Here is a 27,038-nt window from a genome sequence, read left to right as displayed (position 1 = left end):
GTGTTGTGAAAAGCACTATACAAATAAAAATGACTTGAATTTTAATTTTGGGTGCACTATTTCCTTTAAGCTTAATTTGTTCAATCCAAAATTAGAGAATAAAGGGATAGTTCACCCATTATCATTTACATACCCTCATATTGTTCCAAACCAGTATTACTGCCTTTCTTCTGTGGAATACAAAAGTGTGCATTCACTTTCATTGTATGGAAAAAAAGATACAATGAAAGTAAATGGTGACTTAGGATAACATTCTGCCAAACAAATTTGTGTTCCACAGAAGAGAGAAAATTCAAGTTTGAACAAGGTGAGAGTGAGTAAATGATGACTGAATTATCCTTTAAAGTCTTAATCAAAAAGTTATATTTAAACGGGATGATAATTCCCTCTTGCGGCAAGATCATTTTTAGCTATGTGAACAATTAAGTTCTTAGGGAAGGGGCTGTAATTAACTTGAACTTCCAGTCAAACTCCTCATATTTGCTTGGTAACAGTGTCTCCACATAGGGAGGCATGTGCCTATGTTTCGTGCTTGTGATGCCTCCAGGGAGGACTTTGCCCCAGGCCAGCAGATGTGCGCTCTCTCTTACACAGTGCTCAGGGATCACTGATCTGAAGGGGTGAAAGATCTAATCATTCCATCTGGGCTTTGGTCCCTAGAAGAAACCGATTGAGCCAAGGGATTCACATCTGTGTATAGAAGAGATTTTGCAATATTTGCAATCTGTCTTGGGACATGTGTTAACCTTTTTATTCTAGTTTATTCTATTATGCCACTTTACATTGCTATTCACCATAATCAGAAGTTATTATAATCACATGTTATCAAACAACAAAATAGGCAATATTATTTGAACTACTATGTAGCTGAATTACATATGTTCAAATTAACATTTATGCTTTGTTTAAACCCATTTAAACATATGCCAGCCCATGGAGGAAGATTCGTAAGCTGATTCTGGTTACAGCCAAGGTTTCTTCCTCATCTATTTAAACATATAGGTCATTGTTGCATTTGGCTTGCTATTTAGGTCACTTGTTATATAAGGTACTATTCTTTATAGAAAGCTGCTTTGGAACAATATTTACAGCATTCAGAAAAGCACAATACAAATAAATTGAACTGAATTTTGTCTTTGGTTCGTTTTTGCCAAGGATATATTATTTCTTCAGTTCCTACTGCTGCTTCTCTTAATCATAACGATATTTAATGTTAGGAGATTGTGAATGGAACCATCTTAATTGAACTTTTGAGCATCTTACAAATAATACAGTTTACCTCAACATTTAAATACTAATTTTGTTAACATTGCACATTTTTAAAAGTATAATAAATACACCTCTTATATTTCTCACTCTCAGTGTGTGTGTGTGTGTGTGTGTGTGTGTGTGTGTGTGTGTGTTATACCTTCAGTTTCTAAAAGGTAAACATTAAATAAATGGATGGTTGGTTAGATTAAATGGTTACTCAATATTAACTTTAATATTGAAATATTTTATGAAAGCAATGTTACACTAACAATCGCATACACGCACAAAATCATATACATAACAGCACGACTGTGAATGAAATATTGCTTAAATATCTCTCGTTACGGCAAAACAGGAGAAAAAACATTTGTATTACAGTACTGGTTAAAAAAATCACTGTGTCTGCTGGAAAGATTAGTGGCACAAATTGAGCTGGAATAATTTTTTTCCCAGCCTACTTACTGTATAAAGCTCAGCCAACATTCAAACAAGCAGCGTCTGCAACATGTACCTATTGTACATTCTATAAACATGAACCAAACAAACCAACGCAGCGTGATAGAAGTGACATGCTTTCCTTGATCTAGTATCCATGACTGTAGAACATGTTGTCGTACTACATGTCATCACACTATTTATTTCTCAGCCTACTTACTGTATGAAGTTCAGCCAACATTCAAACAAGCAGAGTCTGCAACATATACCTATTGTACATTCTGTAAATAAGAACCAAACAAACACGCTGTGATAGAAGTGACATGCTTTACTTTATCTAGTATCCATGACTGCAGAACATGTCGTCGTACACCAACAGAATATAAATGTAACTATACATTTAAATAAATTAATAAACAACAACATAAACAAATATAAATATTACATGATAACAAATTGCAACAAATTAATATATTTTCATATTTTTACCCCTTTTGGCGTTTGTGTATATAGGACTCACTTTATATTAGGTGTCCTTATCTACTATGTACTTAAGCATTTGATACAATGTACTTATGCACATACAAAGTTGTTGTATTGTACTTACATTTAAAGTACATGCAATTAATTAAATCTGTAGTTAAACTGTTTACCTTATCCCTAATCCTAAACCTAACCCTACACAAACACCAACCCATACATTAAAACTAACCCTAACCTCACCTACCCTAACCTAACCCTAAACTCACCCGTACCTCAACCTCTCTTGAGAATTTTGCACAACAACATAGCTACACAATAATGACATTGTACTGTGTGTATTTTAATATTATTACATAGTAGTTAAAGACACCTATTAAATTGGACCAAGTTTTTTTAGATGTATATTTTTAAGAGGAAATAATTAATGAGACATGCCAGCAGGTCAAGACTGCATGCAGTTACACAATAGACATGTCTTGTGTTGTGAAAAAAATCAGTGTTAATGTGTATCCAAGTTAATTTGAAGATAAGAAAAATAAATGATCATACTCTACTATTACATAAGTCCCATGTAGAGACTGCATTTACATTTACATGCTTGTCAGCATTCAGAAGAAACATTGATCATTCTATCACGATTGAAAGGGAGATAGTCTAGCCACATCTTATAAATAGAACTGGGCAAAGAGGCACAATACAGGGTAATGTTATACTTTAGAAATTAGCAAGAAACTAGTTTGTGTTTTGACAATTCTCATCAGATTACTCTGATCTAATTATTTCCTGAACACACAGCCTATATGCTATTCTGTATATTACAATTAATGTCTGTTTTATCTCAATGTCATTTCACCAGGCAAGCAAATATTTGTCTTTTATAGATGTTCACCTTTAAACAGATTTCCTCTGACATTGTATCTGTGCTCTGTTCAGCAAGTCCTGATATATCTTTGATCGTATAAACCGAGGATAGGAATCTTTCTCCATGAGGCTGTGCACTTTTGCTTGGACTTCATTGAGACTGTTGGAAGTTGGCTCCTGAAGCCTCTGTTTGGTTTCCTCTCGGGTCCTGTGGTCTATGTTAACCTGATGAACATAGGAGTTATGGGGTTATAGTTTATACAATCTTTAGAACTATATTAAAACAAGTGAATAATTCTAGTTTTGCTGTATATGCCCTTCCCTGTACAGCCACAATGAAAAAAAATTGACAATGAATAAATACTGTGGCCATCAACTCTATTCTAGATAACACAAATACATCTAGATCTCTAGTGATAATTTTTCACTCTTTGTTATCACCCCAAATACTTGGTATTTGAACCAGGAAATCAGGAATTGTTTATATGCTATATAAACAAGATATGCTATGCTTTATATGCTATGCTTATATGTGTAGCGTAGTGGAGTGTTGGTGGCGTAGTGGGCTAAAGCACATAACTGTTAATCAGAAGGTCACTGGTTCGATCCCCACAGCCACCACCGTTGTGTCCTTGAGCAATGTGTGTCCTTGTGTCCTTGACTTGTTTGTATGCTATATAAACAAGCTATGCTATATATGCTATGCTTATGTGTGTGGCGTGGTGGTGGCCTGGTGGGCTAAAGCACATAACTGTTAATCAGAAGGTCGCTGGTTCGAGCCCCACAGCCACCACCATTGTGTCCTTGAGCAAGGCACTCAACTCAAGGTTGCTCTGGGGGGATTGTCCCTGTAATGCACTGTAAGTCACTGGATAAAAGTGTCTGCAAAATGCATAAATGTAAATATGCTGATGTTAATGTACAGTAAAGGGTGCTTTGCTACTGCTCGGCAGATACAGCAATAACATAGTACACTTAACAATAATATTTATGATTGGAAAAACCTGATAATTTTACGTTACCCCATGAAGCATTTTTTTTTTTAAATTACCTGGCAAAACATTTGTAACACTGTACATCTATTCCCTCGTACAAGTGACAGGAAAAAGACAAAAGGGACAGACGAGGCTTTGCAGGCCATCAACAGCAGTGGCCCCTGCATCCGTATGGCCATACGCACTGTGCATACCATGAGCGCTCAGACTGACCTGAGAAACATTTATTCTCAGAATATTTGACTAATCATGAAATGTGTCCCTGTTCTGTTGGCTGTTTAAAAGAACTAACAATGCCCAGTTTGCAAATTATTATTCTTTTGAGTCAGTTCTTTTCAGTGAATTGGCCAAACTTGGCTTGCAAAATGGTCTGAATCGATTCGTGATTCAGTACAATAGGTTCAGAGCGCTCTCACACGGAGTCATTTGGAGTGGTTTCTCGCACAGTAAAACAGTATCGGAATCTTTACGAATACAGAGAACAAACAGCACTGCATACAGTGGAAACTTATCTACAATCAACTGAAACAAATGCTTTCTTTTTTGAGAGCTAACTTTGAGAAACTTCAGCTAGTGCTGTGTCATGTGAACAAGAGGCTGTTCAAACTGAATGTGTTTTTTGCGTCCGCTCGTGCTGATTTTAATAATTTTCCTTGTAAACATTCGCTACATGGACGTTTTGACAACTCCGTCACGTTTCACTGTTTTTAGCATGTCTCACAGGAGCGCTGCATTTTTAGACACCGTGTCAAGTTAAAAATACTTTTTTCAACTGATAAAAACATGTCTCGAGACACCTGCATTCTGCTCTATTCATTGTGGTGTGTTATGCTTTCTTAGCACGAAAACGCATCTTTCTGAATGGTTACTGGAAGAAATGCTTTAGCCAATGGTTATATGAATGCTACTTATACTGGAGAAAATAAATAAATGCTTATCTCAAAGTCACCAGAATTGAACGCTCAAGTGTGTTTTTTTTTTTTTTTAATATATATATATATATATATATATATTAGAATAAATCTCATGGGGGAGAATGATACAAGGTTTCTTAGGCAGATTTAGAGGTCTGCAACCCGACGGGTTTCAGAATAAAAAAAATAAACAGTCTTACCAAAATTGTTTCATGCTCTCACCCACAGACACGTGCGATTGGGCGTGTTAGGGGCCGTTCACACCGAACGTGTTTTTGCGTGCGTCTGTTCTTTTTCCCCATTTTTTTAAACACATGCTCAGCGAATGTCTTCGACATTTGCACTGCGACTCGCTTTTTCTTCAGCGTCTCAAGCAGGCCGGCACATTTTAAACACCATGTCAAATTAAAAAGAATAAGACAGCTGCGCTCTGTTTCTTTGCACTGCGTCTTGATAGTTTTTAGCGCAGTTGTCACAGAGTCAACATTTTAAACAAGTCAATGCTTTTCCCCCATTCTGCTCTAGTGTACTAATGGGCTGCTGTGCCTTGTTAAAACTGTGTATGTTTACTGTTTCAGTACTGTTAAGAATGTTGCCTATAAAAAAATGTTGGGCTATTTATTTTACCCAATAGCTCGGTTAAACATATTGGGTTCTGTTTGGTTATTCCTAACGTTTATTGGGTTGTGTCTATAATAACGCACCCAGTTGGGCTAAAATTGGTCTCGCGAGGACATTTAAAATTTCAACGGTCGACCAGTGCCACCGCCAACAGAAGATACAGAGGTAAGTTAATATTATCACGTTATATGAACGCTTTTCATTTTCTTTATCAACATACAATAATAGCTGATTAATTAAATAATTTCCCCTTAATTTTGGGTATGCTTACTTGGCTACCGACATAACACTTGCTAAAGCCAGCCTGTTTTAAACTGTGGCGTAGAAACTATTAATCCCCCTCTATGGAGCCAGAAATATGCCAAAACAATTTGAATTTAAATTGTGTAAATTTGAATGATAGACTTTTGATTTTGAATTATAAGTGTGATTTTTGCCAAATGTAATATTACGTTGTATTTTAAATAGGTTTGAGTTTGATTTTCTTTTTATGGCACAATTTTATAAATGTGTATTTTCAAACAGCACATTTTTGGTTCTGAATTCTTACACTGTAAATATTCAGTTGAAAAAAAAATACAGCTTCAAGTTTTCAAGATGAAGAACAAATTCAGAACACCAAATTCAATATTCTAAATTCAAACCGCAGAAATTCAGATCTACAGAAAGTGGGTCAGAGGTCAAGCTTCTGTGTTCCACAGGGAAGAGTAGGGGGTCTCGGAAAAGTCGAACAGAGCATTTTGGCCAATTACAGGTCGAGGTGCAATAATTCTCTGGCACGAGCGTGATTCAAAAGGTCACCATTCTGACCATGAAGTGGTTCTTAAATATTTGATTTATATTTTTATGGTTAGCACATTAGCACATTCTCAGCACATGAGACATTTGTCTAAGCGGTCTCTGGTATTTGTTTTAGTATAAAGTATATTTAGTATGAAAGTGATTAGTATGCGTAAGAGTAAGCATAACATGTAACTCAATAATGTAATTCTGCTTCATTCTGTGATCGGAATCCACATCAGATCCAAGTCGGATGTTATTTCAAACACTTCTTGGTGTTTGTATGTGCGTTTTGAGCTAAAGACATGAACATCACGAATGATCATTCAGATGTGTGTGATTTAGCAGGCATGATTACATTATACGATTAATTTCATGCAAATTGTAGGCTTATTGTAAGGCATTTAATAGATAATTTACACACCAAACTCCAACAAACGTTACAAACACAGGATGACTGTCATTGTCACACGGAGAGTGCACATCCCTATTGATGTTTAGTCATTATGCCATTTATTTTTAGTTTGACTGTCAGAATAATTTTAAATGGAACATTTCACGTGTTCTTGTCATAAATCTTCAAAGCTGCAAAATAAGTTTAAACAAGCAGCATAAAAATTTTCGATTTTGCGTAATGTTGATTATTGTTAATAATAACAATGTTAAAGCCTTTTTACTGTTTCATAATATTATTCATAATTTCAACGCCATTAATCCACGCGATAGAGCTAAAGCCGCGCAAGGAACCCCTCACCTTCTGTGTTTGTCTCGACACTTTAAAAAAAAAATCATATATAATATTTCATATATTTGGCCGAGGAGTGAAGAAATTAAGACGCCTCAACTTTAAGATTCATTATCCGGTGTTGCAGACATGGCAGTTTTTCATCAACTGAAAGAAAAGTATATTGTCATACATGACATGTTGTTCTGAAAGCAAAAAGAAACGAATGAAACACAATGTAGGCTGTCATCCGAGCAATCTGACCGAAGCAAAGCAGGCGCATTTACTCCCTCGATTAATCGAAAGAGAAGTGCTGCTGGCTCTTGATGCGCGAAGGGCTTGCACGCGCAGTGCGAGTCTCATCACACTTTAATAGTGTTTAGCTTCCCATTCAGCTGATGAAAACACGCTGTGTAATCATGGATTTACATCAAGATGTTGATTGGAATGCAGGTGAGGAATTTATATAAATATAGTCTTCGTTGGTGGTCTTGTTAACTTGTTACCCGTGTCAATGTATTTTAGCCCTCATGTTTGCCATTGTCCTTTCTGGAGTATTGTTAATGTAACTTTGTTGTTTTGCTAAGCCAAGCCAAGATTTACTCAAGTCATGTTTTGTTTGTGTCAAGTCTAGTTTAGTCATGTTCATGTTTATGTTTCATGTTTCTAGTTAGGGCTTTTGGATCTCACTTTTGTTTAATAAACTGCACTAGTGTTCGTCTCTCCATCGTCATAGTCTTCATCCTTGCCCGCAACCTTACACCATTGCCTACTTATTTATTACTTATTTATTTGGGATAAATAAGGAAGTAAATTGATAACACAATTGATAACACAATTGAAACAATTTACTTAATTAACAAAAATGTGTTATTTTATAACTTACTACCCAATGCATTGGGTTAAAATATCCCAACAATAGGTCGGTGCTATATCAACCCACCGTTGGGCTATGTGTTGGGTCATTTTTAACCAAAATGATTTTAGTTAGTATGCTTACATGAAATACAGCCTATTGCAACTGGACTTGCAAGGAGAAGAAATGAGATAGTAAGCGATTTTGGAGTCAGGTCAGGTTCAGGCTTAAAATCGTTTGGACCACACAGTCTCGGGTAAGGGTTGGGATTCATTTTAAGTCCCATGCAGAACTCTACGGCAGACTTCTGTGCATACCCTCAGATTAAATCCAGCAGGTGCCCATGAGTGACAATGTTGTACTTCTAGAACAAAAAGCAGTGAATAATAAAGTATCTGAAGGTCAAGCCGAACAAGAAGACAGTCTTCAGGTTTGAGGCTGGGGAAGAACTGAAGTGAGTGTAGGCGGTACTAAAGGTTGAACTCAGTGGGAGCAAAGACCTTCATAGCAGGGGTCTCAAAGTGCAGGATCTAAGAGATCCTCTCCTATTGGAGCCATAGAAAGAAAAGTTAAAACTGTCCAATCTGTTTAGTTCTCACTGTCTGCCATTTACCTTCTAGTACAATGTGTGTGTGTGTGTAGGGGAACTGGATACTTATAAAGGACTTTGTCTTACAGTGAAGCAGACCCATCTGCAGCTTATCACTAAGACAAAGGATTTGGTGGTGAATTTATGGTGCAGCAGGGAGAACCCTTGAGAGCAGTAATAATCTAGGGAGAGAATGTGATGGAGATGTGGTCTAATAAGTCTGTTTACACTGATTCTTTTTTCTTTCAGTGTGGGTTCTGGTCTGCTGAGGGAGCATAGACTATGTTTACATTTCCGAGTTTGGAAGGCAGAAGTAAACTATATCTGGCTGAACTTCTATAGCCTTGTGTGACCCCACGTACATATGCGTGGATATTGTATTTTAGCTTCGCTACATGCAACGCTTGATTTATATTCATTTAAACTGACCTAACTCAGTTCAGAAGACTCTGGGCTGTCAGAAAGTCAGTAATGTAACAAAACAACATGGGGCTGACAACAGTGGCATATGTATTTGGGGGAAACCCTGACAAAACTACATCTGGTAAGAAACCTAATTAAGTTTTTACATTATAACCTGTTTGAGCCAAAAGATTAGAGTCTTTAGTTTCATCCGATAAGCCACTTAAGAAATTTGAGCAATTTATCGTGAAACTCCACTTTGCGAATTGTTTCGATAGAAATCCTATATTTACAGTGCATTATCACATTGAGAAACAATGGGTTCATCCAAAAGCTGGAAAATGTTACTTTCAGAGGCTTTATATGGAGTTAGGATGAAAATTCTATGCATTTCAAACTGTTCTGAGACCTGTGCTGACAGACAGCACACTGGAGGTTGGGTAATTCACTAAATAGGGAGCAAGGGATCATCCTATAACTTTCCTATACAGCTAAGTGCATTCCCTCCTAAAATCCGAACAAAGTTTCAGTTTCAGGCTGCAGATGATGTTTGGACCACCAGTGATGAGGCCCTCAAGTGTCACATTGACAATATTAAGTCTTGTGGTTTGGTTTCTGACCATCAACTGAACATTTATTTTACCTCTGACAATGGGATAGCCATAACTACTTCTAAGGTTATCAATAACATTAAATGATAATATAAATAATTCAAATTCTATATTCTGTGAATTAGATTGAAGTTGTTTGAAAAAAATGGTTAAGTTTACTTAAAGATATTGAGCTATTTTAACAAGCTAAATTGATTTAAGTCAACATTGTTTTCTGTTTAACCTCTTCAACTTTGGAGCATTTTTGGGCTGCCGCTATGGGCTGAAATATGTGCCACCAGAAACTGAATTTGAACCATTATATTTGAATTTGAATGGCTAAACTTGAATAATTGCATTGAAAAACTGAATTTGAATCACATCATTTGAAATTGTATTGTTTAATTAAAATTGAATTTATTCAAAAACTGAATCTGAATTGTATCATTTGAAATTGAATTTATTCGTTTGGAACTGAAGTCCAATAAAATTTGATCCTCACTGAAAATTAAACTCTCTATATATCTTCACATTCACTTCTCACAATTCAGATTCAGTTCTCAAATTCAATTTCAAGTTACTGAGACAGACATCCGGGTAGTTGGAGGATGAAGGAAGAGCAATCGAGCGCAGATCGATAGATAGCGTTCATTGGCGCACAGGACTCCTCTTGGGCCAATCAGCACCAATGTTTTGGAGCACAGTACGTTACCGCCATGAAACTATGGAATTACGATTGTGTCAATAATAATGAATGTAACTTTATAAAACTGAATGTAACTTTTTCAGAAACTATCAAAAATATCCCATTACAAAAGAAGAAAAACACAATTCAAATGAAAAAAAAAAATGAACTCAGTCGCACAAATTTATCAGGCTCTTCAAATATGCTTCATTTTTTGTTAATGTTTTTCAAAGATTCGTTTTCGCAAATCGTGGATTCTGAATACATTGCCACAGATTTCGCTTACGCTTCGCAGTTTTTCGTTTGCTGTTTTGAGACAAACCTCTCGTGGGGGTGGGCTTAACAGTGATCTACTCTGATTGGATGGTGAGCTTTTGATGGACAGGTGCTCTCTGACCCGGATGTACAGACGTCACTCAGTGGCGCGCATATTGGAAAGCTCTCGCGGTGATTTGTAGTTATGCAATACGTCGTGCTTTGTTGTATTACTTACTAACAATATGTAAATAATATTTGACCTATAATTATATAATTTAATATTATATGAGACCTTCGATAGTCTAATAATCGTCTTCGATCAGTCTGTAAAGATGAGCTTTCAGGAGAGACATGGAGCGGCATCATCTTCCTCTTATTTATTTAAAAAAAAAATATATATATATATATATGTTTTTTAATGCAAAGAACAGGAACATACAAAAGAGAAAGCATACGTACATCACATAATATCAACCAAAACAATAAAGAAGACAAAAATAAATAGAAAAAATTATAATAATTAAAAAAAAAAAAGATAATAATAATAATAATGTATATAACAATAAAAGAAGAGGTAGGGCATTACATCACACAAAAATGTTCACATGAAGAGATCAAATGCAGTGCAGATTCTAACAGTCCTTATGACTTTCTTATTAGTAGATACTGAAATCAAATTTAGATAATTTTCTATTTCTTTTAAGAAGACAGAGAAGATAGGTTTACAGTTTAAAAATTTGCATTTGTGAATATAGAATTTGCTTAAGAAAATAATTAAATTAATAACAAAACAGACATTTTCGTTTGTGGGGTCTGAATCAAAATACCCAAATATAATGTTTCTCATATGTATTGAGAAGCCTGGCAAAATCTTACACTTGATAAAAACATCAATTTCATTCCAGAGCTTCTGAGTGTAATGACACGACCAAAATAAATGAACCACTGTTTCATCAGAATTCACACAAAAAGAGCATGTTAGCTCAATGTCAGATTTAAATCTTTGTATAAATTTCTTAACAGGATAGAACCTGTGTATCAACTTAAAGGAAATTTCTTTCACTTTATTTGTGAGAATGAATTTCTGCTGTAAAGACCAGATTTTTTCCAATTAAGGTTACCAAACAAATTATTCCAAAAGGAAATAACAGGTGGAACAGAAATCAAATCCTTAAGAAATAAAGATCTTATAGTTTTTAGCTTTCGACTCTGAAAAACAGATTTGACCAACAGAAGTATCACAAGGTTTAGGAAAGGATGCAGTAGATACTGGTGTGAAGTAATTACGGTTTTTAAAATGCATACATAAACCAGAGGGAATAGCACCCATTACTGTAGCAAATTCTTTTGGGGTTACTGGTATTTGGTATTCAGAAAGAAATTCTGAATATCTGAATAAAAGACCTTGCTTATTAAACAAATGCTCCACTCCTCCTCCTCTTGTCCTTCAAGGCAGCTTGAAGTAAGTTCGTGTTACTGAAGTAACCAATAACATCGATACAATTTTCTAATTTTACAGAAAACACTCTAAATTTCAACACAGTGGTGGAATATTGCATATATTTTATTATATTTATTCACAATGTTTTGATAAACACATATAAAATATCATAATTTTATATATTTTTTAATAATTTTTTTATTGTCATTCACAAGTTTGCAATGCACTGATGTCATGTCATGATGTTATGTAGTTTGATTGTTTGCTCTTTTGCACAGTTATTATATTCAAGGACGTGTCAATGTAGACAGTGCAGATATCAAACTGGTCTTCATTCTACAGCAAGGCAGAAATCTTGGTGCAGATGCTGCATCTGTACATAACAACCTTGAAATTCTTAACCAGTCGCTCGGGAATACCAGCACAAGGCAGGGTCAGCAGCAGTCCGTTCAGCAGTCGGGGCAGAGTCAAACAGTGGACCAAGATATGGCCAGGTTTCAGTTTTGCAGTCATGACAATGACAAAACAGCAACATTTTATTTAGCATGCATTTACAATACAACAATAAATTTGAAAAATAAAGCCAGAACTGTTGCACACTGTAACGTTACATGAATAAAAGTTTTATCGATGTTATTGGTTACTTCAGTAACACGAACTTACTTCAAGCTGCCTTGAAGGACAAGAGGCGGAAGATGATGCCGCTCCGTGTCTCTCCTGAGAGCTCATCTTTATAGACTGATCGAAGACGATTATTAGACGATCGAAGGTCTCATATAATATTAAATTATATAATTATAGGTCAAATATTATTTACATATTGTTAGTAAGTAATACAACAAAGCACGACGTATTGCATAACTACAAATCACCGCGAGAGCTTTCTAATATGCGCGCCACTGAGTGACGTCTGTACATCCGGGTCAGAGAGCACCTGTCCATCAAAAGCTCACTATCCAATCAGAGTAGATCACTGTTAAGCCCACCCCCACGAGAGGTTTGTCTCAAAACAGCAAACGAAAAACTGCGAAGCGTAAGCGAAATCTGTGGCAATGTATTCAGAATCCACGATTTGCGAAAACGAATCTTTGAAAAACATTAACAAAAAATGAAGCATATTTGAAGAGCCTGTTAAATTCGTGCGACTGAGTTCATTTTCTACTCCCAAGAGGAGTCCTGTGCGCCAATGAACGCTATCTATCGATCTGCGCTCGATTGCTCTTCCTTCATCCTCCAACTACCCGGATGTCTGTCTCAGTAACTTGAAATTGAATTTGAGAACTGAATCTGAATTGTGAGAAGTGAATGTGAAGATATATAGAGAGTTTAATTTTCAGTGAGGATCAAATTTTATTGGACTTCAGTTCCAAACGAATAAATTCAATTTCAAATGATACAATTCAGATTCAGTTTTTGAATAAATTCAATTTTAATTAAACAATACAATTTCAAATGATGTGATTCAAATTCAGTTTTTCAATGCAATTATTCAAGTTTAGCCATTCAAATTCAAATATAATGGTTCAAATTCAGTTTCTGGTGGCACATATTTCAGCCCATATGCCGCCTGCAATTTTTCATACTTTGATTTAAATGCTCAACATTTACACATACTGAGGACTAATTGCCAGAAATTGGTCTAATTTGTTCAGAGTGCATTTTAGCCCTCGCAAATGTGCTCGTCCATAGACAGTCAGTAAAATTTTTAGTACATGTACCACCCCCATTATTTCATTGAATAGCTCGGCCTCTAAGTGGACTATAAGCTCAATCTATGTGTCAGTAGAAAGCTAAGATCCTCCTCTTTGTGATAATGTATAACATTTTACCATCAATAGTTGATTTTTTGTGCTTTTCCTGCGAGACTACATATTTTGTTCTGGGCATCTAAGGTATAATATTTGATTATTCACAAGCAAGCTCACAGACAAGTAAACAATGGCTAATTGTTTACAGAACTGCCTAAGGTAGAAGCAGATGTAAAGATTTACATTACACTTACATCAGCAGTGACTGGTGCATAAAAGAGACAATTGCATTTGATGTCTTAAAAATATCACATTTCACTTATCGATTCTTTAGAAAATCTTTTAAACTGTTATTAGGGCAACAAAATAAACTGTACAGAGCTTTCATTTATATTTTGATTTGTCTATTTAAGTGCTATTTTAAATACTTTTATATTCAGATGTATATTTCTACAACGTTATTTACAACACTAATATTTTAAGTCTTTATTTTGTTATTTTAAGTAACATAAATGCAGAAATCATGGTTATTTATGAAAATGTCAGATTCTAAGCTTTCAAATGATACCACATATATGGGGGGACTTAAACATTGTTTCTCGCGATATAGTATCCCATTTTCCTCTTAAGTTGACAACTTTAAGGCAGCATGAAAACGTACTTTTGTAAAGTTAAAAAAAAAAAAAACCTGTTTGAAACTTGATCACATCTGTGCTGACTAGTTTTTATTAATTTTTATTTGTTTTAACTAATGTCAGGGTAATTTAATAAAAATGTAATTGTATACATTTACATTTATAATAACAAAATTGAAGAAAAAAAAATTATGGTGGAAATGTGTCATCAGATTCTACAAAGTCATTACAAACTCAGGAAATTATCTCATCTTGGAGCTAATGGCAGAGAAGAAGATGATGGTAAACTGGAGTCCAATAAAACATCCTCACTTTTGATGGTTTCAGAGAAAGTTCAGTGGACAATTTACTTTTACACTGTAATCTAAAAAACACAAATGTGGATATCATATCAAAACCTAGGAATAAACATTTTAGGATTTAGTTTAGTTTTAGGATTTGAAAAAGTAAAAAAACATTCAATATGAACATTTGTGACATTGACAATTTAACTCATGTTGAACAAATCTTTGGAGTCCAAGCTAGCTCAAGTGAATGCATTCTTTAAAGGGGTCATGACATGAGAAACCAAATTTGCCTTGATCTTTTGGTATATAAGAGGTCTTTGTATCATTAAAACGTCCTGCAAGTTTAATATTTTAAGACGTCCTCCCCATTCTAAACGAATCATTTATTTAATCAAGCTCAAAATACAGCTCGTTCTGGATTCATGGTTAGAAGTGACGTGACGGTTAGAAGTGACGTACCAGCGTTTGCATATGACCGCCTTCAGCACAAGATAACTACGCTTTAAGCGCAAGACAACTACGCTCATTTCAGTATCGCCGTGCGCCTCACAAGTGTTCAGTCGATGGACAGCGAGCTCTGACAGAGACTACTTGTGCACAGGAAAATTACGATGCCACACAGATGTGCTGTTCCTGGCTGTGGTCAAACAAAACCTCTGAATAAGCTGCCGAAAGATCCAGACGTCAGGGAAAAGTGGATGCAGTTTATTTTTTGCGGACGTCCCAGTCACGGCAGTGTTAACTTAAGCGTTTGTTCTGTACATTTTAAGGATGACTGTTTTGAGAACAAATCTCAATATGATGCTGGCTTTGCCAGAAAACTGTTGCTCAAAGATAAGTCCGTGCCGACTATTCTGGGAACAACGACGACGCAAACTGTAAGTAATCTATTTTAAACTTTAAACTACTTTTTAAAGCGCAATTTCATTCATTATGAATAATCACAGTGTTTTTACTTAGTTTACTTGCATATTGTTCTGGCTGGGGGCGTCAATAATTGATACATAGGCACTAGTTAGCCAATCATAACAGTGGGCGTTAACACTGAAGTCTTAAATGGAAAACGCCCCCAAAACAGACTGTTTGAATCAGAGGATGAGAAACAGGGTGGGAAAAGGTCATAAATCACTAGATTTTAAAAGTTTTTCTTAAAAAAATATATATTAATACTATAATTGCACCTAAGGGAACATAATAATACAATAAAAAAACCCATGTCATGACCCCTTTAAGCCAAAAACTTTTGAAATTCATATTTTACATATAAGCCTAGAAATTCCTTTTCATTTAATCTTTTCAATCAAATTGCAGATAATATAATTTTTTATGATTAACAATGGAGCATACGAATGCATTAGATTAGATAAATGTAAAATACAAGCATTTTCACATGTAGTTTTACCCGTTTGGACCCCACTGTTTGTATAAATGTAAATGTACCTCAAGTACACTTCTACACATTGGTTTGGTGAACCAAACAACAATCCTCCTAAGCAATGACAGAAGTACTGAAGGTTCAGGTGTACTTGGAATGTTTTATAAATGGAGTCAACATACCTCTTTGGGTGCATGAATGTCAATAAATTCCTTGCAGATCTTGCTGGCTTTTGACATCATCTTAGCTGGGGATTTAATCTTTTTATAGTCCTCACAAGCCAGCCAGAACTCTATGTTTTCATCACTAAACTCTGTTTTGAGGAAGGTTCTGAAGGCTGCCAACCCATCTATGAATTAAAGATAAATAAGATTATCTATAAACACCTGACCATATTAAACCTAATACAATTTTGTCTAATATGACACAAGCCACGCTGGCCACAGGAAATGCTTCCCTAGGACACCAAACTAGCTGCTTTTATTAATCAATGACATACAAAACATTAGGGGGGTAAGTATTGCAGTGAAATGTCAAAAGGGTTGTTATTTCTCTCACCCCACTTTCCTTTTCTTAGGAGTGTTTGTTCAGTAATGGCAGCATGTGGATCGTTAATTTTTTGCCATCATCTGGATAAGAGAAACATCACTTTTCTGACATGAAAACACTTTACACTGACACTTTTCTGAATTCAAATGTTGTAATCAAAAGCAGATTTGCTATATTTGTCTTGAGCCTATCTGTGACACTGTGAAATCCCCTTTTGACACATTCATGATTTTAAAAGGATAGTTCACGCAAAAACAAATAACAGTTCTGTCATCATTTAATCACCTTTGTTTTGTTCCAAACTTGTATGAATTAGTTTCTTCTGTGGATTGCAAAAGGAGATGTTATTCACAATGTTAGCCTGTTAACATCAGTCTGCATCTTTTCTTTTCTACACAATGACAGTGAGTGGAGGCTGTCAGTCCCTAACATTCTGCTTATTCTTCCAGATATCTCCTTTTGTGTTCCACAGAAGAAAGAAAAATGGGTTTGGAACAACATTGGTTTGGAGGGTGAGTAAATGACTTTGAGTGAATTATTCCTATAAGATCATCTTATGGTCTTTTGTGCCAATAAGCTGTAAGGCACATATACTACATCCTTTCTGTGTGAGTGTGGCGCTCACTTGGATACAATTAAAGTCCATACAAATAGCAGGGAGGGTCAATGAGACAATAGTGGTTCTCTGGAAATACAATGAAAGGACAATCAAGAGGCACAATGTCCTTGTCCATTCTCCTTTAGTGTGGCCAGTATTGCAAAAGTTAATTTCAGCCATATGTATCCTGCAGCTTAATGGACACAGGAAGTGATTTATATCTTCTTTAATGACTTTAGCAGGGTTTGGTGTATGAACACAAGGTTTTACACAACATACAATGGCAATGTTCAGCAGTGCATGATTTGATGCACAGCATTTACCAATGTTACTGTATAGTTGGTGAAATATAGACATAATATCCATCTATATTTCTCATTATATTATGATTTCATTTCAATTTTGTGATTCACATATTAAAAAATGAAGGGTCGAAACATAATGAAACATAATTTCTGATTGGATTACCAAATCATAGCCAACATCAGCCTCGCAACACTAGCAGTTTCAGGGTGGAGCATTGGTATGCTATTTTCACATTAGAATTGTATTAGATTGCAACATAAAACATATTTTAAACACATAGTCCAAGCTTTTTTTATCATCAACCCCTTTGGATATTTTTTAACATGATTATTCAAGTGTTTTATTTTTAGATTACATTAGATTAAACTTTATTCATTGTGCAAAATACCAGTACAGAGCCAATGAAATATAGTACACACATTATTAGTCACATTATCAGTCATTTATCAGTCACACATTAATGTTAACCCTTTAAGCTTGATCGGCTGCCAAGAAAAAAATAATTATCAAAATCTTACATGTAATAACTACATTCTTGACCAACACAAAATTGTTATAATTTTATTACTTAGAGGTGGAGTTAATATCATTTTTAAGTTAGTTTTTTATTTCTGTTTTACTGTATCAATTTGTTATTCCAAATTAGTTTTAGTTTTCATTCGTTTTCAGTTTTTCTGTTAGTTTTAGTTTAGTTTTGGTTTTCTCAGTCTCAGTTTTGTTAGTTTTTATTTTAGTTTTAGTATTTTTTATGGCTGCCAAAGCTGAACATTTACTGGCATCATTTAAAAAGTCTAACATAATTACATTTCTCAGGGCAGTCTTGTGTTACCACTTTCTAGTTGTATTGTCATGTTTAATTTTGGTTGTAAATGTTGCAATTTTTATAATACAGAGTGAATATGGGTAAAGTGAAAAAGGACATTTAAACTTGATCTCCATGGGCAGGATAATGTTTTGTCACCATGATAAAGTTTTCCCAAACAACAACAACAGTAGCTACTCTCTGCAGCAAAGAGTACTTCTTCATTCTATAACAATTGGCCAAATCATAAACAAATTGAAAAATTATTTATACAGGTAATAAAGGGACCATAAGAAGGACATAAGCAAAAGCAACAGTGGACGTAACAACAATGTTTTGGACTCGGACACAAACCAGCCTGCTAACTAACCGGGGCGTTGAATTCAGCAGTTATGCTCGTGATAAACAATTAATCGCTGATGTCTTCTGCAGCTGATCTCATTAAGTTGTTATATTGGCCAAATTTTTTAGCTTTTCTTTGACTATTGTCAGCTTATTTTGTGGATTTTTTTGTTCTATAAGGGGATTTTTTGACCAGCTACTTGCTAAATTTGGAAGATCACGACTATCTGTTAAGTAAAATAGTGGGATTCTCAATCAATAATATTATATGCTGGCAAAAATCCAAATACAACCATCTGCTACACCAATGTTAATAATAATTCCACTGTAATAGTTTACAGAACTTAGCAAGTAAAGCCAAGTTAAACCTGTCGTCTTTAGTCTAAATCTTGTCTCTGAAAATCTTGTTGAGCAATGTAATAATGATGGATTGTATTAATCTGTATGTTTAAATATGTCCTCAGAATAAGAGCAAAAGCTGTATACAAACATGGCACTGTGACACACCATGTTTGTTTATGTTTGATGTAGTCACGTGAAACTACTAAGTAGACAGTAACCCGTTATGTCACTGTTCTACTCTAATGTCAGTGGAAAAGCATGGCCGGTTTACGAAAGGCTCCAGATTACCCTGGCCGTGAACCAGCGGAGCACAGGCCTGGCACGAGAACCATCGCAATTTCGGTGGAAAGAAGATATGAATTAAACCACATATGGACTACTTGTATGCTGCCTTTATGTTCTTTTTGGAGCTTCAAAGATTTTGATCCTATTGAATTGTATTGTATGGACCTACAGAGCAGAGATATTCTTCTATTATCTTTGTTTGTGACTAGCAGAAGAAAGAAGGTCATACTCATTTGGGATGGCACAAGAGTGAGTAAATGATGTAGTTTGTTTTTCGGGGGGGGGGGGGGTCTTTAAAAAGCTAAACCTTTTTAACTTTTTTAGGTTTTGAATTGATGATTTTACATTGTGATATATAGTAGAGCTAATTTCATGACCACCAATGGGAAAAGCAATGGTAAAGAAAATGACAAGAAAATTTGAGGTGTATTGATTATAAATATTATGATTTATGATTTACAAGTGTTTTAGGCTATAAAAAATTAATTACAAATACTTTGTAGATATTTTTTAAAGATTTATTTTTCCTCTTTCCCACTTTATTGCTTAAAAAGTCTGGGATTTGGTAAAAAGAGGGTCTTCAGAGGGTCCACTTCCCAATATTAAGCATTTCTACATTTTTACTTTTGACTAAAGTAGAAGACGTTCTAAGCTTTCTTCAAAGATATAATGTTAGGTTAAGTGTGTTTGATCACAATTAAAGTGTCAGAAAATTTTTCAAAAGTGTCGATCCCTGGTTGTCTGCCCCGTGTTTTCCGTGTCACCATCACCATGTTTCCCGGTCTTCATCACTATGTCATTGTTCGCACCTGTTTGTCATTTGTATCATCTTGTGTCTGTGCATTTAAACCCTGCTGTTCCTCCATTACCCTGTCGTTCGTTGTCTCAACTGTTGTGATGTCGCTGATGTTCCCACTGTTTTGATGTTAGCTCCCATGCCTGTCTTCCCGTGTTCATTCCAGCCGTGTATTCCCAGTTCCAGTGTTCCTCCAGTGTTTTCGTGTTCTAGTTTCGTTTTACCCATCGTGGTTATTTCCTTTGTTCCTGTCTGTTTATTCTCACCCTTGTTTAATAAAACCGCACTTAGATCCAAACTCCTTGTCTGCCTCCTCCTGCTCTCCATAACAGAACGAACGACCCACACATGGATCTAGTGGTTCTACAAGCGAACTGAACACCGGCGACGCACGGCTGGACGCTCCGCGAATTCGTGGAGGAGACTCTGCTGGTCTGCGGTTCGCCGTTCACGGTGGCCGTCGTCGAGGAGGACCCCGTTGCTACTCCCACAGTGGTAACTCTCCATTCGCCCATGGTTCGTCCCTTCACGCCTGCCTTGGTCAAAGAGCCAGTGCTGCCAGCTTCATCCGCCCGGAGGAGGAGGAGAACAAAGGCTTCCGCTCCCCAGTTCACGCCTGCCATGGTCAGCGAGACAGCCCCTACTGACAGCACCTGCAGCCCCTACAGCCCCTACCGCCAGAGCCAGCGCCTGTAGCCTCGACCGTCCCAGAGCCAGCGCCTGTAGCCTCGACCGTCCCAGAGCCAGCGCCTGTAGCCTCGACCGTCCCAGAGCCAGCGCCTGTAGCCTCGACCGTCCCAGAGCCAGCGCCTGTAGCCTCGACCGTCCCAGAGCCAGCGCCTGTAGCCTCGACCGTCCCAGAGCCAGCGCCTGTAGCCTCGACCGTCCCAGAGCCAGCGCCTGTAGCCTCGACCGTCCCAGAGCCAGCGCCTGTAGCCTCGACCGTCCCAGAACCAGCGCCTGTAGCCTCGACCGTCCCAGAGCCACCGCATCTAGAGCCTCCCAGGGCTCCGCCTCCCGAGCCTCCTACGGCTCCGCCTCCCGAGCCTCCTAGGGCTCCGCCTCCAGAGCCTTCCAGGCCTCCGCCTCCTGAGCCAACTGTTGTGATGTCGCTGATGTTCCCACTGTTTTGATGTTAGCTCCCATGCCTCTCTTCCCGTGTTCATTCCAGCCGTGGATTCCCAGTTCCAGTGTTCCTCCAGTGTTTTCGTGTTCTAGTTTCGTTTTACCCATCGTGGTTATTTCCTTTGTTCCTGTCTGTTTATTCTCACCCTTGTTTAATAAAACCGCACGTAGATCCAAACTCCTTGTCTGCCTCCTCCTGGTCTCCATAACACCCACTTTGACATTATTCACCAACAGTTTTGGGGAGTTACGGAATGCATGTAACTGGATTACGTATTTAAAATACAAAATATATAGTAACTGTATTCCACTACAGTTACAATTGTAATCATTGGTAATTAGAATACAGTTACATTAAAAAAGCATTTTGATTACTGAAGAGATTACTTAGCATTACTTAGCATTTTATTGACATTTGTTTAATTTAATATTTAGTCCTTTCAGATGGAAAATATCGATCCAAAGAGCATTTGAACAGCGGTGAAACACTTTCTTATGATGTGTTACATTCATACAAGCAGACAGAGAAATACATTTGAAGTAAGTTTGGAGCACAAGAAATAAAAATAAATCTGTGTAAATTGTCAGCTTTACGCTAAGCCAAAATGCTGTTTCTAGCCATTTTACATGCACATGTTACCAGGCACGATCATAATTGTTTTATCAAGAAAATTCATGTTGGATCATAATTTCTTTTTTTCTAATAAGACCTTTGATATTAAGGCAAAAACCGTCTTGATAATAATTTTTTTTTTTTTATGTTCATTTAAAAATATCTAAATCCATTAAACAAGATCAATTTGATAAATATTGTTTTAGAAACAACACTGCATAAGATATTTAGGTTTTTCAGAGAATGTATTTTTAACATGTGTATTTTGTCTCATTGTACTGGCAGAATTTTTAGTCAAAACAAATAAAAAAAAACTAAAATCTACCAGTACTGAAGAAGTAATCCAAAGTATTTAGAATACGTTACTGACATTGAGTAATCAATCAAAATTAAATTACAAATGACATTTTACAGCATGTATTCTGTAATCTGTAGTGGAATATATTTCAAAAGTAACCATCCCAACCATGCACCCTTATACATCAAAAACTAATACTAAAATTGATTTCAGTTAGTTTTGGAGTTATGAAAATTTATTTTGTTTTAGTTTCAGTTTTCCTTAACTATAAAAACATTGCTTAAAGCTATACTTTACAATGCATGGAGGCATTATGACCAAAACTTAACAAGTTCTTTGAAATTTGCAGATAAATCAGAATTGTTCAATTTTTATAATAATTTTTCATGGTAAAAATATAAAAAAAAATATCAAATAGTCAAGTGCCATGTCGTTGGAAATCTCTCAAAGATTAGAATACAATCAGCCTGTTTGTTCTACTCACAGACAAAAATATATTGAGTTATAGCTAAGTACATGTCTATGACATACAGTACGTTACATGTAAAAATGTGTTACTTTAAATTAAATGTGACGTGAAAATGCAATTGCTGAAGGAACCATGTCATTTTGTGGTGCTTCTATGATATTTTGTCTCACGTGTCGTCTTGCATGTTATTCAAGACTCACTGCTTTACATCGCAAGCACAACGCTCTTTCAGTTGGACAATCAGTAATTTTTTTTATCACAATAGTCATGCAATATAATAAGTGTTTAGATGTCATATGAAAGCATTGTGTGAGGATTAGGGTGAAAAGAAAGTGTTTATGAACTGGTAATCTGCTGTTTTACTCATGATTTATGTGAAAGGGAATCAGGTGATCCGATCATATATGGACAGGTCTAATCAGGGTCTAAACCACTTTGTGATGGATTCACAAAAAACATATGAATGTGGTCAAAATCACAAGAGACCAGATCACATTTGAGGTGTAAACGCTAATCTGTCCTGTATGCATCTCGGCAGCAGTGACTCACCGCCCCTCACCTGTCAATCAACTGCTGTGCTAAAACATGAGTTTAAACTGATCAGAATATATACAAAATCGGATACATACACAATCAGAAGAGTTTGATGGATCTTTAGTGTGTCTGATATCAACACAGATGACAAGCATGAACACCTGAGGCTCCTTTATTTCAAGTAATCTACTAAAATAACAGATAATTCTGCTTGGCATATTGCATTTGTGCTTTGATTAAATTTCAACCGTATCTGAGAGAAACAGCGTGCCATTTTGTTTCGATTTCTATGTCTTTTCAGATTTAGTAACATACTGATATAGTGATTGATGTCGTCATGAAAGAGACCCTCCCCTAAAAATCAGAAAACAAGTGGTCACAGGAGAGTGACATTTAAGTGACCAGGTGTAAACAGAGACGTGTCTCACCTGACCACATGTGATTGGATCACCCTCATAATACCATCATAATACCAGGTGGAAATGTGGCTTAAAAGTCATTGTTGATGTAGAATTATTTTATTTTACCAGGAAACATATAAAAGGTCACTTATACGTATATAATTTTGCAAAAAATGTAGGTCACTAATTATTTTTTTTTTCTTCCCAATTTGAAATGCCCAATTGTGTGCTCTAAATCCTCATGGTGACGTAGTGACTCGCCTCAATCCGGGTAGCGGAGGTCGAATCTCAGTTGCCTCTGCGACAGTCAATCCGCGCATCTTATCACGTGGCTTGTTGAGCGCGTTATCGTGGAGACATAGCACGTGTGGAGGCTTTATGCTATTCTCCGCGGTTTGTTCCAATCCCCAAATTACTGTACGAATTAGTAATAGTAATGCAATCACCAATAAACCATATATGTATGAGTTTCATTTCCGAGCACTACTTTGACAGATTTCTTCAGTGTGAACTTCATCTTCTGCTCACAGCACAGACAGACGCTATTTGTGGTGCGTCTGGGGTGTCAGTGCTGTGAGATTCAGGAAAAGACACACACACTCTTCTAATTGATGCTTGAATTAAGCCTGAAGAAATAAAGCATGTCATTTTGTGAGCAATCGACAGGAGTAGTCGCAGCCAAATGCGTGACTCACGGGGGAAATGGCATCCTTCACATTACTGTAATACAGAGAGCCTCTTACATAAGTTGCTGGTGAACCATATCATGGCTAAAGCAAATCTCTGTTGAAATGTTCTTGACAGACTACCCGAGAACAAAAGTTGTGCGTGATTTTATCAGCTTGGGGACAATATGTCCCATGATGTTGTACTAATCAATACAAAGATTTGAGTAGCCTGGGCGGTGTACAATACCGGTCAAAAGTTATAAAACCCTTATTCATTCTTAATTATAATAATTTTATTGTATTTTTTTTTCACTTTTTAGAATTATATTAGCAATAGTAAGTCATTAAAAACTATGGAATAACATAAATGGAACTATGGGAATAATGTTGTGACTAAACAAAATCTGTTATATTTTAGCATCTTCAAAGTGGTCACCCTTTGCCTAGAATTTGCAGACATGTACTCTTGACATTTTCTCAACCAATTTCTTGAGGTATCACCCGGGGATGCTTTTTAAACAGTATTGAAGGAGTTCCCATCTATGTTGGGCATTTATTGGTTCCTTTTCTTTATTATTTGGTCCAAGTCATCAATTTCAAAAACTTTAATATTTACATATCATTTGTTTAAATGTTTTTTTTAGCTTTATAATGAAATAAATTCATATGGTGGCACAATTATATTTCTGTCTTCAAAACTAATTTCAGACAGTTAAGCATACACCTTCAGATGAAAAGAATTTGAAGATCATGAGAAACATTTCAGTCAAGTGTTTTAAAACTTTTGACTGAAGTGTACATTATTAGATGTTCAGCTATATGGTAAAATGTCAATGTGTCCAACATAATATGAGAGTGTCTGACCACCGAATGCCCTTCAAATCGGCTTAATATACTGAAAAATGGACATGAATGATAATTCTCACTAAAGAAATGTGGAATTAACAAATGAGAATCCATCAATATTTCTCTAAATGTTCACACTGTTGGGTTAAATTTCCCATTGGATTGTAGATTTAAGATATAGACTATAATACACTGTAAAAATTTCCGTAATTTTAACGGTAAAATACTGTAAAAATGCTACAGTAAAAAAACTTTAAATGGTTATTTACCTTAAAATATATCGTAAAAAATATATTTTTAATAATACATTTCACAAGAAAATATATGTAATGTTATGGTAAAATGTAAAAATTGTTTTTTATAATTAACAGTAGAAATATATATGTTTAAACAGAGTACATGTACTTTTCATGTTAAATTATTGTTCTTCTTATTTTGAATATCAGTTATATACTTTGGGGTGTTCTGTGTTATATTTGATGTGGTTTAGTTAATGTTTATGTGTTACCCTGGTGGAGTTTGTGTTTGTGTGAATGACACTATGTACACTGTCTCTACATGTTCATTGGTCATTGCTCCTGGAAAGGCCACTATTGCTGAATTTGAGTGGAATTTTCTGCAGTTACTACAGTGAATATCAAGACATTATAAAGTAGCCTACATATAAAAGCAGATTTTTATACTTCCAGAATGCTAGTGTATCAAGTTAATAATATAAATGGCAACGAACTGTAAAATAGACAAGGATCAAAATTACATCCCGTAAGGCCTGAATAATTGTCACCTTTTTATTATTATTTTTTTTTTTTATAGTGTAAAATTGCTATTGTAAAAAAGAAGACACATAATGAAGACTGAACTATTAAAGTTTTAGACCTTTCTATACTCTCAGATCGAACTAAACTTTACCTTAACCAATATCTCGTATTATAGATTATAGCTCTTTAAAAAAAAAAATAATAACTTATTTTGTGTATCCTAAGGACCTGTTGTGTACCTTGTGAACTTTTCCTCTGGGAACAAAAATTTACCTGCACAGAACAATTTAACTATACAGTGTAATTTATATATAGTTTGTCAAAATTAAATAAAGATTTGATGGTTATATCATATTGTAAATTTGCAAAACAAGCAAACAAACCCCCTAATTTAAATGCAGATCCAAAGACTTTATAATATCTAATGTGACTTACATTTATTGGACAGTAGAGCATCAAAGGAATCTGCCCATCTGGTCACTTCATCAGTGGATAGCCTGGGACAATCAAAAGTACTGATCAGGTACAGTTATAAGACAGCTAATCAGTTGTTCCCTATCGTCACTCACTCGATGTTCTGTCGATGTTGTAACTCTAGGGGTCGCCCTTGGGGGCCCCAAACACCTCTGATCTTTGAGAAAAGGCCAATGGGAATTGGCAAGTGGAATGTACATGCCGCTCCCCCAGATATACAGGTATAAAAGGTGCTGGCTCGCAACCACTCATTCTGATTTTTTCTTCGGAGACCAGCGGTTGTGTTTCAGCGAGCTGAATTCCTCCACCGATCCATTCACCTCTGCAAAGCTGTTGGATTTACAGCGCATTTCAGTGGCTTCTCCCCGTCTTGCACCGGTGGAGTGCAGAAAATGCCCCTGGGTGCTTCAGCAGTCTAAAAGAGTGTATTGTTCCTCTAAAAGAGTATATATTCTCCCTCTAAAAGAGTATACTTCCTTCTGAAAGAGTGGCACTCATGGAGAGTGTCTTTTTAAAGATGCCTTTCCGTTTATGTATAATTCCCGGGTGCGGTCGTTACCTCTCTGCTTCCGATGCACATGATCGCTGCCTCACATACTTGGGCACTGCCCATGTGGGGACAGTGGTCATGGACGGGTCATGTTCTCACTGCGAGAGCATGACTATGGCAATGTTGCGGTCGTGGAGGGAAAGCCTTCCCAGCGTTTCCCCACTGTGGCCCTTATACCTACGGGGGTATATCGGTTAGCACTGGGGCCGATTTGGGGATTCCAATGGGAGCCGCTCTGCCAGGTAACCTCCCACAGACCTCCCATTCCCCAGCATGCTCATTTGCCCCGTTTGAGTTCTGCATCATCGATGGGAGCTCACGGTTTAAATCGGGGCTCGCGAAGCGGATGCGC

The 27,038-nt window shown here is 36.2% G+C and overlaps 1 protein-coding gene across 2 annotated transcripts in view; it reads right to left on the bottom strand.

Moving 5' to 3' along the window:
- Positions 1 to 1,516: 1,516 nt before the first annotated feature.
- Positions 1,517 to 27,038, bottom strand: part of rgs8 (regulator of G protein signaling 8) — a 130,086-nt gene continuing 104,564 nt past the window's right edge. For both annotated transcript variants that reach the window (XM_052130806.1, XM_052130805.1), the window contains 3 exons: positions 26,098 to 26,159; positions 16,113 to 16,279; positions 1,517 to 3,255 (listed from right to left, as the gene is read on the bottom strand). In XM_052130806.1, coding sequence (XP_051986766.1) covers positions 3,061 to 3,255; positions 16,113 to 16,279; positions 26,098 to 26,159 — 424 coding nt within the window. In that variant the 3' untranslated portion in view covers positions 1,517 to 3,060. The remainder of the gene's footprint in view (positions 3,256 to 16,112; positions 16,280 to 26,097; positions 26,160 to 27,038) is intronic.

Source organism: Xyrauchen texanus, chromosome 7 (assembly GCF_025860055.1).
Source record: "Xyrauchen texanus isolate HMW12.3.18 chromosome 7, RBS_HiC_50CHRs, whole genome shotgun sequence".
NCBI classification, from domain to species: Eukaryota; Metazoa; Chordata; class Actinopteri; order Cypriniformes; family Catostomidae; genus Xyrauchen; species Xyrauchen texanus.
This window is presented reverse-complemented; position numbering and strand designations above follow the sequence as displayed.